Source organism: Staurois parvus, unplaced genomic scaffold (assembly GCF_062004578.1).
Source record: "Staurois parvus isolate SC_StPar_1 unplaced genomic scaffold, SC_StPar_1.0 ptg000644l, whole genome shotgun sequence".
Taxonomy (NCBI): Eukaryota; Metazoa; Chordata; class Amphibia; order Anura; family Ranidae; genus Staurois; species Staurois parvus.
Window position 1 is genome coordinate 1,571,737 of NW_028318440.1, and position 16,562 is coordinate 1,588,298.

The following is a 16,562-nucleotide window of genomic DNA, read 5'->3' on the forward strand; positions in this document are numbered from 1 at the left end:
TTTTCATAAAACAGTTACAGTAGCAAAAAAGGAAAAACAAGCAACAACAAGAGCCCCAAAATAAGAACATAAGAGTAAGGGTTACATAAAAGGGAAAAAAACAGTGAACGGGTTATTCCCAGGGCTACCATAAGCCCATTTTAAAAAATAGTGACTGTTAAGTATAGAAACATTCCATGATAAACAAGAAACCAAAAAAACAAATGAATACCATCGTACACATAACTCACACAACCACACATCTACACATGCGCCACCTATTCCCCATAAAATCCTGTACAATCCTGTATAATAAATGACAGGAGAGATAAAAAGCCTGTAGCCGCCACTACATTAGTGCCAAAAAAATAGCAACCTCTCTCAGGTTGTAGAATCCTGTGACAGTGACTGTGATAGTGGAATATCCCCCCAGAAAGAGTCTGATATGTCCAGCCATGGTTGCCATATTTTTGTAAACTTTTTAGGGCAGGCCCAACCTTTGTAGATCAGCTTGTATTTAGGCAGGTCAAAATTAGCCATTCAGTAGAATTTTTGTATAGAGGGCTGAGTGACACTTTTCCAGTTTAACAAGACAAGTTTCTAGCATAAAACAGGAGCATACGTATTAATATTCTAGACTGAGTTTGAGGTACAAAATCATTCAAAATACCCAAAAGGCCAACTTCCGGTGTTTGTGGAACCTGCAAATGGAGAGTTTTTTTTAAAAAAAAGTAAAGAGGTCCTGACAATGCAAAGCAAGAGCCAGACAGGCCCAAATGGAGACAATAGGCCGTTGATCTAAAGCCCATACGGGCCAACCTAGCTGGGGTGTAATGAAGATGGTGGATGAACTTGAATTGAATTAAACCTGTCAGCAATGCTGATGAGATTTTGGAAAAAAACTTCCACTGCCTCCTCGCAACCCTCCTCAAGCAACGCAGGGAGCACCACCTTCCACTTACGAAGAGCAATATGAAAAGAGTTAGTCCCAGCTGCCTGGAGACGGGCATAGAATTTAGTGACCAACTGTACTATATCTGGGTTTGACAGTAACATTTCAAGGGACAATTCGGAGAGCTTGAGGGTCAGAGTCCCAAATTGAACACGTAGCATGATGTAGCAGCAAAAATGTTTAGAAAAATTTGTTAGTCACTTTATACTGGGTCTTTAAGTCATCAATAGATATAAAGAAACCATCAATAAAAACATGTGAGAGATGTGTAACACCAAGATGACTCCACCAACTTGAGTCAGGGTGACCTAGAAGTTCAGGGATATTAGGGTTGTGCCACAGGGGAATTTGTGGGGATACCCCAGGAGATGGGGACAACACCTTGCCCCCCTCCCACCAGGCCAGCCAGCTAGTATCTATTGGAAGGGGGTGGGAGCACTGAGAAACAACAGACCTATGAAGAGTGTCCCGAAGAGAGGCTGCAGAACCATACTGGGCAGACAGGAGAATGATGGAGAAGGCAGGAGAGGAGCCACGAAACCAATGGTACACATATGCCAGCTGGGAGGCAATAAAATAGTTATGGATGTTAGGGCACACCGACCCCCATCTGCCTTGGATGCCTGATACGTAGACCTGGCTACTCACGGGTGCGACCCATTCCAAAGGAAAGATGTCAAAACAGTCAATTTTTTCAAATAATTTTCTAGGGAGAAAAATCGGCAAGGCTCTAATACATATAAAAATTTGGGTAAATATATCATTTTGAAAATGTTAATCCTTCCAATTAAATTAGGGGTAAAGTAGCCCAGGAATGGAGTCTAGTTTTCATGTGTGTAACAAGGGGCACCACATTGAGCGAATCAAAGGTAGGGAGATCAGAGTGAATTTTAATACCTAAATAGCTAAATTGGGCTGAAGTTGTAGTTTAGAGGTAGATAAGAAATCATAAGGGACCATGGGGCCTATAGAAAAGTCCAAAAGCTTGTTGCAACCAAGACCTGACACTTCCCCAAACTCCTCCACCACACACATCAGACCAGAGAATGACTCAGCAGAGCCATCTAAGTATACCAGTGCATCATCTGCATACAGTGAGATTGTTTCCTCCAGCAAACCAATGCGGATGCCCCCTATCGCCGCTGTCTGCTGAACCGCCAAAGGCTAAATGGCCAGGGCCAATAGAAGAGGTGAAAGAGGACATTTTGACATCACTATTAAGTAGTGAGATGGGCCGATATGACCCACACTGCAACAAGTCTTTGTCAGGCTTGGGTATTAACACTATTAGGAAAACTCATACAAATGAGCGCAGAGAGGCCACTCCAGGTGGAAACATGTGAACAGTTAATCATGAGCTCACCACTGCTGCCTTGTTAATCATATGCATGATGAAGAGAACTGGAAAAAAAGGCGCTGTGGAAAATGCTCTCAGACAAGCACCTTAGTGGAGGTGCATCTTTATTGGGTGAGATAAAGTAGCAAGTATAATAAAATTAACCAGCCTGAAGTGGACAGTGTGATTCCAATGGACGGCCCGTCCGCTCTGAGGGGAGCTGAGATCAAAGAATGCTCCTGTCGGCTTCAAATCACGTGGTGTCAGCGTACCAGCGTCCTGGGTGGTGTCACCATGGCAAACGAAGGCAGTGTCCGGCGTTGGCTTCAGCTGGGAGCATATGTGGGGTTACCAAGATGACATGTTTCGCGCAGTTGCGCTTTGTCAAGTCTCCTTGACTTGACAAAGCGCAACTGCGCGAAACATGTCGTCTTGGTAACCCCACATATGCTCCCAGCTGAAGCCAACGCCGGACACTGCCTTCGTTTGCCATGGTGACACCACCCAGGACGCTGGTACGCTGGTGTTTACATGTCAAGTTAACGAGGTGAAGCTGCAGGGCATGATGAGCCTCAATCAAGGCACAACGTGACTCTGACTAAGGGGAAGAGGCGTATTGAGATCGTGCAAATGACAACAAGGACTGTTGTTGGGTAGCCCTAGCAGCCATATGTTATCGAACTTGAGCTATAGGAACCACGGATTACTGCCTTAAAGGCGTCCCACTGATATTCCATTTCCGAGGAGTGCTCATTGGTAGCCCAATAGTTAATCATGTCAGTGCAAATGGGTTCCTGAAATTCAGGCATGGAGATCCAGACAGGACTGAGCCTCCAGAACCGAAAGGCAGGCCTATAACCCAATTGCAACTCCACCTGCAGCAGAGAGTGGTCTGAAACCGTTTGGGGAATATACAAAATAGAGAGCACCCAGGATAGTACCATAGTGGACGCCAGAGCGTAGTCCAGCCTAGAAAGAGCATAATATGATTTAGATTGACAAGAATATATCCTGGCCGTAGGAAATTTCCATCGCCAAATAACATAATGATAGGAGTCACACCACTGCCGAAAAAATCTGGAGTCAGGAGAGAAGTCTCAACCGTTCCAATGTGGGATCAAGGACCAAGTTGAAGTCTCCCATAATAATAGTAGTTAGACAAGGCAATGTAGATAAATGGACACTCAGTTCGGTAAATACTGCAGCCATGACTGGGGGGGGAGAAGACCACTACCAGAATTAGTGGGACACCATATATATAATGCATAGTATAAGGACATATTGACCTTTAGGGTCGAGAATTACCCTTTCACAGGAGAAAGGAAGACCCTTATGAATCAATACAGATACCCCTCGGGCATAATTAGAATAGGTAGAGTGGTATCCATGTAATACCCAATGTTTCTTAAGGGACAGATTCTTGGATCCCATTAAGTGAGTCTCCTGGAAGAATAGTACGATAGAGGCCCTTTTAAATTTAGAGTTCAGTCCACGGACATTCCAGGACAAGAACGTTACAGAAGACATTGACTAACTCTGAGACAGATTAAGTAGGTGGGGGGGCAACAGGGCTCAAGTAGCTGGTTACAAGTCCCATCACGACTGCAGTACTACGAAGGGAAGATGACACACAACAACACAAAACAAACAAACAAAACAGCCACACCACACACAAACCAACAAAAAAATCAATGCAGAAAGGCAACAGTGTAATAAACAAAGCCCCTGCCCAGCTCCAGAAAAAAGAAGTGGGCTTTATCTCAAATCTGAGGTCACTCGTGGGAAACATGACCTGAAGTCCCAAAGCAGTCCAAAAGAAGAACAATGTTCAGAAAAAGAAACAGTAGAACAGGAATACAAACGTAGAACCCTGTAGTAACATATAACCAGAAAGGTAGAAATCCTCCTTACAGGGTGATTAAGAATGAATGCCCATGTAAAAGATAGGGAAAAACTTGTCTGTAGGCACAGTGAATCTTCAGCAAAGCCATCAGGGCTCCGGGGGGTTGAAAGGAGATCTTGCTGGATGTGGCAGGGACTCAAACCATGGCAGGACCATAACAGGGTACTGGAGAAAGTGCACATGACCTTGGTGTACCACACGTAGAGTAGCAGAGAAGAGCATAGAGTATTTCACCCCTTTCTCATGGAGCTTCTGCTTGACATGTTGGTATTTGTTCCTGAGGTTGCGGACCGCAGTAGAATAATCAGGGAAGAGGGAAACCACCGTATTGTTGATGCAAAGGCTCCCTTTCAGTCAGGGGAACAGCACACAAAATCGAGTCCCTGTCCCTGCAGTTTAGAAGGCGAATCACCATGGTGCAAGAGAGACTACTCTCAGGGAGAGGCCTGCCTGGGACTCTATGGGCTGTTTCAATCACAAAGCAGGTGGACAAACAGTTGCAGCCAAATTCCTGCTCCAGCCAGCTTTCCAGGAAGGCCACCGGATCTGACCCTTCCACTCTTTCAGACAGGCCCACCAACCAAGTTGTTTCTGCGGTGGCGATTTTCCAAGCCATCCACCTTATCTTCCAGAGCTTTAACTTTACCCCCACATGAATTGACTTTAGGCAGGAGAGGGTTGAGCACATCCTCCAAATCACTAATGCAACTTTTAGTAGCTGACACCCGCTCTCGAACCTTATGCATGTCCTGGCGCATGATAGTAAGATAAAGTTTGAGTTCCTCCACCTTCCCCATCAGATCAGTCCTTGATAGTAGTAAGGACATCTGGCAAGGTCGGTTCCGCAGCCTCATGCACTCCATCCTCACTGAGGGAAGTCTGAGAGAACAGCATTGGTGGATCCAGAGCGGCTGGTGAGGAGAGCGGGAGGGCCTCCAGTAGTTCCCTGAACAACTCCGAGGTGGAGGCCAGGGAAGAGCGCAATGCGGTGGAGCGGTGGCTATCTTGGCAGGAGCGGGTGCCTCCTGGCTGGAGGCTGTTTGCGATGTCTTCCCATCCACCAAGACATCAGTCAGAAATTTAGCGTTGTTCCCCAACAAGTCAGGGGCAAAATGAGCCGTATTGCAGGTGTGGACGATCAGGAGGAGCAGGACTGAAGGAGGATAGCCCGGAGCGGTTAGGAAGAGCTTCCGCTCACACAGTGCGTCAGGCCATGCCCCCTAGAATTAAATTATATTTAGCTGTTTTTTTACTCTGATTCAGAGTTATGTTTGTCTCACTATATCACTAATGATAACTACCCAATACACTCAAGTGAAGCCACCATTCTCTAGAAAAAAACTAGCATAATTTTCAAAAGAGAAAAGAAAGAATAGAAAGCAACAATTTTCAAAAAGGATCTTTTCAGGATAAAATGGTATACCTTATTGTAAAGTGAAGGGCCTGCAGTGCAGTTTAGCTATAAATACTATAGGCCAATAACTGCAGTCCAAAATATCATTACAGTTTTTTTCCATATTTAAGCTTGAGTACAAATTTACTATAAACAATGTATTCTACCAGTGTGTTTTCTTCCTTAATCTGTTGTTTATGGGGATTTCCAGAAATAGAAGCATATAAATGCAGCAAATATGCACAATGCCATGACACCAGTAACCGTGGTCTTAAGAAGTAGGCCACTGTTTTCAGCTGGTGTTGGAATTAAATACTAAATTTTGATCCTGCAGCTAAACCAACTAAGATGAGACCAAATAATTATATTTTTATTAAACAGCCAATCCTGTGACAGTGTAAATGCGAATATATCTTGAATAATGTGGAATTTGGGGACAGCACAAGTACCCAGTAACCACCAGCTTAAGTACTGTTAGACCAGGAGTCATGTTAGGGCTACATTTATTGTCCACTGTGAATGTGCAGCTGTGTTATGTATCCAGCCTTTTATTTGCATTCATATCTGTTTTACTGTACATTGCCTCTGCATTCAGTAATGTTTCCCAAGAAGCCAGTGAAGTGAGACCTATAATTTCCCATAAAACTAGACTGTGTAGTTTTATTTGCTCTGGCAAAATCATTTGTTTCACATGCCGCTCCAGATTCAGTGTCAGCTCAGATGAAGATCTGGGGTAAACGTGTTACTTGGTCCATCTCATAGTCTACAGGTCTCCTGACACCTCTCTCTTTTTGTTGGCAGATTGTTGGTTGTGACCACCAGCTAGGAAGCACTGCAAAGGAGGATAACTGTGGAGTGTGCAATGGAGAAGGGTCCACCTGCCGACTGGTTCGGGGACAGTACAAATCCCAACTCTCTGCAAATAAGTGTAAGTGCTTGTTACCTTCAGGTGACTTAATTCATTACTGTGAAATGGCAAAGATATATTATTTTTTCAAATCTTGCAGATATGCATGTAGATTAGATTTTGCCAACAAGGACACAGGCATAGATATACATTTGACCATTGGTCTAGCCTTGAAATAGGAGGAATTCTCTCAAGAGAGATGTAAAACTTGACGGTGGTTCTAATACTTCTCCACTTTATCCAAAATTAAGAAAAAAACGTTTTGGCTTGACATAAACCCTAGAGTGAAAAATCTGGTGGAGCTCTGCATAGAAATCAATAAGCTTCCATGTTTAGTTGTCAAAGCCTAATTGAACAAGCTGAAGTTAGAAGTTGATTGGCTACTATGCACAGCTGCACCAGATTTTGCACTCAATTGTTTTGGTTAATCAACTCCACAGTTTTATAAAATACAAAACTATGCAAGAGCAAGCCTGCAAAAAATGTGAAAGTCACATCAAAGTTTAGTTCACCCTTAAAGCAGCACTAAACATCAAATGTTTGTAAACCCTTATAATCAAATTATCTTATTTGCTCCCTCTTGGTTGGGAAATTTATTATTTTTTATACATATTCTATTAGTTTTCAAATGTTAACTACACTTCAGAACAAAAAATTATCATTTTCCTTTAAACATACCCCAAAAAAACCCACCTCCCCCATGTCCTGTCCCCCCCCCATCTTCCCCCTACAAACCCCTACCCCCCTTTTCTTTTCCCTAAGCTCCCTATTCCTCATCACACCTGAGTCTCCTCAGCATACCCTTCTCCTTCTTCCTATCTTACTTTTCCCTTTTTAATTAAACATATCCTCTCGTCTCCTCTTTCTGTAATTTTCCATTTCAGCATATTTATTTGTTCTCTTCAGCTCATCCCATTTTTCCCACCTTTCTGGTAAATATATTATTGAAAGAGTCTGTTTTATCTCTTCAATAAGTGTAAAACATTCATCTCGATCCTGCTGAAAATCTTGTGAGTTGATAACTTCCTATGCTATCTATCTCAGCATGATTTCCATTTCTCTCTCTCTATGGACTACTGAGCAACTTTCTTTTATGTTGTGGAGATAAGAAAAGAGAAAGGTATTCTATGGTCCCAGTGATGAGTGGGTATTGTCTTCCTAGGACGTGAATATTGTAATTCTAAGAAGTGTTATGAGCAAGATTACCAGGTGAAAAAAAGCCTGGTAATTGCCAATGGATTGCATTGTTATTATTGGGTTTACTTTAAAGCAGAAACATGTAATCATGTAGACTGCTGTGTGTCTCATCTGCTGTAAAATTGCTTTCCATTCCTACTTAAAATGTGTTAATAATTGTACATTGCCACAAATGAGCAGGGTACAATCCTGGCATCTGTAGGATACTAGGCAATTTGTCTTCCATGAGTGGGAGATAAGTCATCTATAGCTGACCAATGGCTGAAGATTAAAAACTCCACATACCAGGGGGAAAGGAAAAGATGGCAGCAGTGGCAATGGAGTGATAAAAGGGAGCACAGACATTTTAGCAAGAGGGAGCATATACTTCCACATTATTGCTAGAGGAGCTTAATGTGGATACATAACACAACCATGTTTTTTGTCAATGGGATAGTAAAATGCCTATGCATATTAGACAGTTATATATATATATATATATATATATATATATATATATATATATATGCGCTCATAGCATACAAGTACTGTATACCTTAGGCTATGAACAGTTCATTGGGAAGACCCACGTGTGGTATGTTGAACAATCTGTGGATCTTCCCTTGCAGCATATTTATTTAATCAATACTGTCAACCAACAACTTTTTCTCTGGCTTGCTTTGGTCCATACTAGAATACTAGAATTGCTTACTGAGCCATACGGGTATTTTTTATGATTAGTATAGCTGGGGTTAGTCCTAAAATGCATTTCTTTAACATGTGCCAAATGTAATATGCAGAGTAGCATCTGGTGTGTATCCTAATATGAAAACGTGTGCATAGTTCCAATTCTAAGTAGGAGCTTTATGTTCTGCCAAGTTTAAAGAGTAATTATATTTTGATATTAAAATTTAGCAAATCTCCCCTGTGCATCTCCCACTGTTATTGCGTCTGGGTCATAAAAATAATTAGAAGGATTGTCTAGCTATGAAAGCACATGGAACGCCCTTGTATTCATATGTAAAAGGAGGGCTCAGTGAGCGCTTGACAATAATATAGCAGCTAAATGCACCATAAAAAGGAACCAATAACCTTCAAAACAGCATAAAAGTATAAAAGTGCAGCGCTATGATATCATAAAATTCACAACTGATGAAATAAATATAAAGTGCTAGATGTATCTATATTCCAAGAAATGAATATAAAGTGAAATAAATAAATAATCTGGAGTGGACTGGTGTGTAATATAAATGAATAATAAATAAATAAATGATTATCCTAAAAAGGATGTGCAAATAGTCCTTTAGTGATATAGAATCTGATCCCAAAGTGAGGAATAAGATATTCAAATATTCCAATAATTCCTATAGAGATGATTTGGTGACGTTCGGAAGGTGGTAAAAATGCACACTCACCAGCTGCGCATTTTAAATGCGCAGTATACACAATATGTTGGAATCAGCCAGAGGTCCCCTTTAAGGTGGGATGAATGTGGAGCCTGGTATGGATATCCCTCCTCTGGATTCTGGGATGGTTATGGCCAGATGTCACCTGGGATCTTACTTTTTCCCTCCTTTCTTCTGTATCAAGGAATACGCACCCACTCAGTAAACCCTCACTTACCTAGCTGATTCCAACATATTGTCTATACTGCACCAGAATTGACAGGTCCACTGGCACCCTGTGCTTTTAACAGATGAGAGCAGGTTCACCCTGAGCACATGTGACAGGTGTGAAATGGTCTGGAGAAGCCATGGAGAGCATTATGTTGCCTGTAACATCATTAAGCATGATCATTTTTGTGGTGGGTCAGTGGTGGTCTGGGGAGGCATATCCATGGAGGGATGCACAGAGCTCTACAGGCTAGACAATAGCACCCTGACTGGATGAAATCCTTGGACCCATTGTCAGACCCTACGCTGGTGCAGTTGGTCCTGGTTTCTTCCTGGTGCATGACAATGCTCGGCAGTATGCAGGCAGTTCCTGGAGAATGAAGGAATTGATACCATTGAATGGCCCCCATGCTCACCTGACCTAAATGGGATATCATGTTTTGGTCCATCCGATGCCGCGAGGTTGCACCTCAGACTGTCCAGGAGCACAGTGATGCCCTGGTCCAGATCTGGGAAGAAATACCCCAGGACACCATCTGTTGTCTCATTAGGAGCATGCCCCAATGTTGTCAGGTATGCATACAAGCACATGGGAGCCATACAAACTACTGAGTACCATTTTGAGTTGCTGCAATGAAATTTCAGCAAAATGGACTAGCCTGCTGCACTATTGTTTCATTGTTGATTTGTGGGTGTCTTTGAATTCAGTCCTCTGTAGGTTGATAATTTTCATTTCCATCAAACGATGATGGGGCATCCTTACATTCCTAACACATTACCCAGTCCATATCAGTATATTTTTCCCCATTGGAAGCTGATTGGCTACCATGCACAGCTGCACCAGATTTAGCACTCTCCAGTTTTAATAAATCAGCCCCATTATGTTGACTTGAAAATGTATTATTGACTACGCCATGAGCTTGTTTTTTAAATAAAAAATGTGGCAAAGCATTGCATTTTATTATAATCACAAGACAACATCAATAAAAAAATACATCTGAGGATATTTTATAAAATAACCTGTTGACTTTATTTAGTGCTAGGATATGCATATTGTATGATCATACAGTTGATGCTCATACGCTAATAGCAATGTAATAGCATCATACAGCATAAGATATATAAATTATATATTTCATTTTAGTGGAGTTTTTAACCTAAAAGCTCTTCACTGACAGACAGAACAACAGACAGAACAAATAAACATTCACATTACTTTGTTAGTCAGGCTTACATAATGGATTTTATTGGATGTGAACTAAGAAGCAGATGAATTGCTCCCAAAAACAGAAATATGGAATGTATAGTGTTTCCATTGCAGTGCTGCCATATATTATAGGGTGCCGCTTGATGACAGTTTCTTCTGTACGTTGGTTCCCTACCGGGCAGCTTTATTTTCTATTAGTGATCCATGGATTTCCAACAAGTGGCCTTAACTAGAACAGTCTGATTGTTCTGTTGGTATCAAGTGTCTTAGGGAGACTTCAATTTTTACTTTACTGCTTGTGTTTTTTCCATTAAATTGACTGCTGGTGTTGGTATTCATCTGTCTGTAATTGTGCTCCAGTTGAGCTTATGTTATTTTAAAGTGTGACTGAGGAAAGCTGTTACCATCTAAGGTGCGTTTAGCCACAGATATTTTTCCTAGAAAGCTTTCCAAGCATCACGTTCAGTTATAGACCTCACATCTGTTTGCACTCCCTGACGTTCTGTGAAGAATTAATGCACAGGTTAGCCTAGTCTTTACTGAGTGTTTGTAGAAAGATAACTCAGTGAGGCTGATTTACTAAAGTACCGAGATTGGATGCACAATAAATGAATTTCAATTATTCAGTCATTTGCAAATGAAATAAGTAAACAGGTAGATAAAATGGGTAAGATACAATAAGATTTATTGTCATTGCAAATAAAAACTTTCCACAAATTTGTACTGGATAATTAAAAATGAATTTTAACATTTTTATTGTGTGAACATTATCAAATCCTTTAGTGAATCAGCCTCATTGAATGTTTCAGGATGTTAAAGGACTATTACAGTTGGGGATAAGAGAACCAGGACATTTTGAATATCAGTCAATTCACCCCAAGGGGCTTGTGCCTTTTTCAAGACATCTGTTCTTTGATGGGCTTTCACATGTTCCCTTGTGTGTTCATTGTGATTTCCCACCATTTTTCCAAGGCCTTTCAGGTAGGATGGTGTCATCAGATACAACCCCCATTTTTAAGCATTGTTGGTACACAGTGGGCTGGTGCTGATACAATGAAGTTTGAATGTCTTTATAAAACTAGACAGTCAAATTTCATGACACTTTTATCTTTGAGTCTTTATATCTCTTGTAGTTTTAAAGTCAAAAGTGTCCGTTCACGGTGACAAACACCATGCAGAGAAAACATAGGAAAATCATCGGGTATCCCCAGTGAGCAGGTTTTTATTTAATAATTGTCAGCAGCTATTTTTGTTGATAGTTTTCATTTTACCCATGAAAAATTATCTTTTGTGGAACTAGTGGATCTGTCACTGGAAATTTTGCACTGCATGCAGCTATGTAGTACCTAGAATGCTGATGCTGTATTTTGAGAGCACCAATGCCAGAAAATATCCATTTTCACCATGTTCATCATCTTCAGTCCATAAATGGTCTTTTTTTCTTTTCTTCATCATTGGCCTCTCTGCCCAGTCCATAATACTGGTGCTGTAATGCCTTGAAAAAATCCATAAATAAATACTGTTCTGTTTAATCCCAAAGTTTTTTAGCCTTCCTGACAGATTGCTTCATTGTGCTGCTGAGGTTGGAATTCCATTAGGCTTTGCTAAAAAAGATCTAAAAAATACTCCTTAGTCTTCATCATCCACTGCATTTCATGGTCTAAGATTAGTAAACAAAAAAAAACATTTTTACCCTGTAAAATATATTAGGTCAAAATCATGGAAACTCAGTAGCGAGCATTTTATGTTTTTTAGAGGAGAAATATTGATTCAAACCAAAGAGGACATAGTGGGAGAATCACAGCAGATATTATTATTATTATTATACAGTATTTATAAAGCGCCAATAGTTCGCTCAGCGCTGTACATTACAAAAGGGAGACAGAACATGTGACAGAACAATACCAATACAATGCAAGACATGAGGGGATCAAGGGCCCTGCTCTTTCGAGCTTACAATCTAGGAGATATTCAACTGAAACACAGAAAGGAATAAGTGTTGGAGTGGTTTAAGTTAGTTGGCTGAAGATATTCAGAACCCTGCTCATGTTTAGCTATAGCAATCTTGTAAAAGATGTCCAGCTAGAGTTGGAATTGTAAATTAACTAATTGGATGGTGTTGTGATTGTAAATGATGTAACACTTCAGACACATATATGGTTCTCTTCCACCTTTTTTGTAAACCTTGGTCAGGTGAAGAACCTAAACTGATTATGGATAATAAGTGTTCCCTAGTTCTTAGTGTTCCATCCAAATATATTTCTTTGATTTGCATGCAAGATCTGCTTTATACATCCGCCACCCTTACATTCCACTCATGAGTAGCCTCCCTTGCTGTTTCTACTGTTTTTCATTTGCCTTAATATGGAATAACATCTAGCTGAATTCAGTAAAGCCAGATAAGAATAATGAGGGCAAAGGTCCAGGGGAAGAAGGATTGTAAGAAAACATGGATATTCAGTTTTCTCTGATCACTCTCTACTTAAGTAATATTAATAACAATTCAGAAAAGTTCAGTGGAAAGAACATTTCCAGTCACAGTACCCAACTCTGCATTTCTACCACCAGCTGCCTTCGCCATAGTGTTATATTTAATAAAATAAAAATTAAGATTTGTAGTAGCCACTGCAGGTGAGTAGACCTGGCAACTGATACAAATATATCCCACTATCAGTCTCTGAATGTCATAAAGACCCATGGCTGAGTCCCACCAAGCCAGAGCTGTAATCTTGGATGTGGGTAGGCAAACATATAAAAAAAATCAGGTACAAATTTCAACATATCTAAACTGCTAACCTGTTTATGAGCCAGCTTGTTTGCAACTGCTTCTAATGAAATACTCTTATCGGCCACTTTATGAGGTACACCTGTTCAATTGCTGGGTAACACAAATTGTTAATCAGACAATCACACGGCAGCAACTCAATGCATTTAGGCATCTAGATGTGGTAAGGACGACTTGCTGAAGTACAAACCGAGCATCAGAATAGGGAAAAAAGGAGATTTAAGTGACTTTGAACGTGGCATGGTTGTTGGTGCCAGACGGGCTGGTCTGAGGATTTCAAAAACTGCTGATCTATTGGGATTTTCACACACAACCATCTCTAGGGTTTACAGAGAATGGTCTGAAAAAGAGCAAATATCCAGTGAGCAGCAGTTGTGTGGATGAAAATGCCTTGTTGATGTCAGAGGACAATTGGCAGACTGGTTACTGTGACATTCAGATGGTAGGGTCAGAATTTGGCATAAACAACATGAAAGCATGAATCCATCCTGCCTTGTATCAGTGGTGGTGTAATAGTATGAGGGATATTTTCTTGGCACTAGCAAAGTGTACCTAATAAAGTGGTCGGTGAGTGTAGATTTAAGGTCTATTTAAATTTAGTTATAAACTATCTTAGCTATTATGCCAGCTTTACTGGCCATTATACACTCTCTTTCCTTTCATAACTCAGTAAGCTGGGAAGCATTCTGTGACCTGCTTGAACAGTGATAAAACAGTTTATTGTCCTAGAAATGTGAAATTATTTGGTTGCTAATGATGAGATCCAAGTGTCAAGCAGTTTCTTCATTTTTCAGCTTCTTGTAGTATAGGGTCAAAGCAAAGCAGCCTAATCTTCAATGAAGCCAAGAAATAGGAATTTATTATGTTCACTCATTCCCCAGGACTTTTACCAATTGAAGGATTGCTTTCTTTTTTATCAGCAATTGTATAGAATTCTTTGGATGTGTAAATATTTGTGGGTTGCAATTGTTTCTACACTTTATGCCTGTTTCATGCTTCACTTGCTCTCAAATGGCCACTTCATTGTGTCCAAAGGAAATTCTGAAAATGTTTTTCAGAACTGCTTACTGCTAGAGCAAGATAGAACATTCCTGGTTCCTTTCACTGGCTTTTGTGTTCTGCTCACTGTTTTAAGGCATTGTAACTCTAACTACAGAGAAACCAACAAAAACTACTTGCCGCATTGTAGTACCAATTATACCAAATAGAGTGCAAGGGATTCAGTTTTGTATAAAATACAACCGCAAAGGTTTAGTACATACTGTGCTGTTAGTATTCAGTTTAAATGTTTCTAAATATACCACATGCAACTGAATAGATTTCCGCTCATAGGATGCTAAAAAAATGTAATCTATGTAATTTAGTTATTTAAAAATTATAGTTTAAAGGCTAAAATGCCCCGTACATATGACAAGAATCTCAGAAAAAATGATAATTTTTTTTGCATGCTAGTTTCCATATTGAAAATTAAAAGGACACTAAACTTACAAAAATTTTGTACAAAAGAAAAAAATGTGTAAATTGAAGTAATGTTTTGTATTATATGTGTATTTTTGGACGACTACTGTACTGATTAAACGAAAATCGTACAATCTGGTATCGTACAAGAAACATTTTCGCGCTTGTCCCTTCAGATATTTTTGCATGAATTGTCGTGATCAGCTCTCGAAAGCTGTGTACTAGCGATCAGATTATCGGACAAGCGGTCCTCGTATGAAAATGTTTGTACGATATTCTTATCGTGTGTATGGGCCACATTTTCAGGCAGAAAGTCACTTTTGATAATAAATAGAAGTGTTTTCTAATGTAATTTCTGGCCCAGCCATCCCAATGTGTTTTCTCTCGCTTACCTTATATATAAAAGGCTTTGAAATATTGTTTGTCTATTTGGAGTTTTAAAATGGCTTTCAGATTCCATCACTTCCTGTGCATTGACTCCCAGTAGATATCTCCCAGAAGCCTTCACTTCCTTGTTGCATCACAGAAGAGGGCGTGGTAGGGCGTGTTCACCACTCTGTACCATACCTCCCTTATTACTATACCATCTTCCACCCACTTTTTAAAAATTTCCTTTAAATTTAAAGTGATTCTAAAAGCTTATTTGTTTAGAGAAAAAAATAACTAACATGTTATACTTGCCTGTTGTGTGCTGTGGTTTTGCACAGAGCTGCCTGGATCCTCCTCTTTTCGGGTCCCCCCCAAGCGCTTTTGGCCCCTCCTTCCTGTCGGGTGCCCCCACAGCAAGCAGCTTACTGTGGGGGCACCCGCTGCTTCGTGTGTCCACTCACACTCGCAGCTGTGCCTCAGCCCCTCTCTCTTCTCATTTGCTTATTGGCTGTGATAGAAGCGGGAGTCATTGGCTCCCATTGCGGTCAGTCTCAGCCAATGGGAAGAGGGAGTCCCAGGATAGCCGAGACTCTAGTGCACATCGCTGGATTGAGAGGGGGCTCAGCTGTCAGGCGTTCACATCTTCACATAGTGGTAACTCACAATCCCACAAACTTTTTGTTTTTCTGCTCATCATGCATAGGGCAGCCAATTCACTTGCTTCCCTATGTGCAACAATCTCCCCAACAAAGCTCCTGAACTTTTTTTTTAGAGTGAAGTGTGGTGCATTTTTAACTGTGATTTTTGGTGGGTTTACAGAGTGTTTCTGAAACATACGGCAACACATGCATTTTCTGTGCAGTTTGCCATACGTTTTGGAAACACACAGATGTGAATGGAGCCTCATTGTTTTTGTGTAAACACACCAATTTCACTATCAGACCCCATGCACATCTAGAGTAGTGGGAGCACACTTTTTTGGCTAATTTTTCCCGTGATACACATAGGGAAGCCTGTTGATTTCAATGTGCTGCCCTGCACGTGGCAAAGCAGCTTATGGAACATTTTGATGTGGTGCGAGCTGCACTTTTTTTTTACTGTGCGTTATGCTTTGTTTGTCACCCCTTTTTTCATATGTCAAAATGTGGTTGTTTCTGTGTTTGGTGTTTCAGTTAACAATTAATGGCACTGAAAGTGCAACTAGTTAATTTTAGGTGTATAAATAAAGGTGGCTATACACTATGCAATCTGATTGTACAATCTCTGTACTGTCTCCTTTTGATTAACCAAAAATATAGAACAGGAGGACACATCTATCCAATCACTCTGTATAAAATCAGGCAGGCTCTTGCACTACAGTTGATTGTAGATCTAAAAGGATATTGTACAATAGGATTGTATAACACATGGCCATCTTTAAACACCTAAAATGAACTATTTGCACTTTCAGTGCCATTAATTGTTAATAGCATCCGAAACGCGAA

The 16,562-nt window shown here is 40.5% G+C and overlaps 1 protein-coding gene across 2 annotated transcripts in view; it reads left to right on the forward strand.

Moving 5' to 3' along the window:
* Nucleotides 1-16,562, forward strand: part of ADAMTSL1 (ADAMTS like 1) — a 453,013-nt gene that overhangs the window by 164,887 nt on the left and 271,564 nt on the right. For both annotated transcript variants that reach the window (XM_089693959.1, XM_089693958.1), the window contains exon 5: nucleotides 6,365-6,491. In XM_089693959.1, coding sequence (XP_089550085.1) covers nucleotides 6,365-6,491 — 127 coding nt within the window. The remainder of the gene's footprint in view (nucleotides 1-6,364; nucleotides 6,492-16,562) is intronic.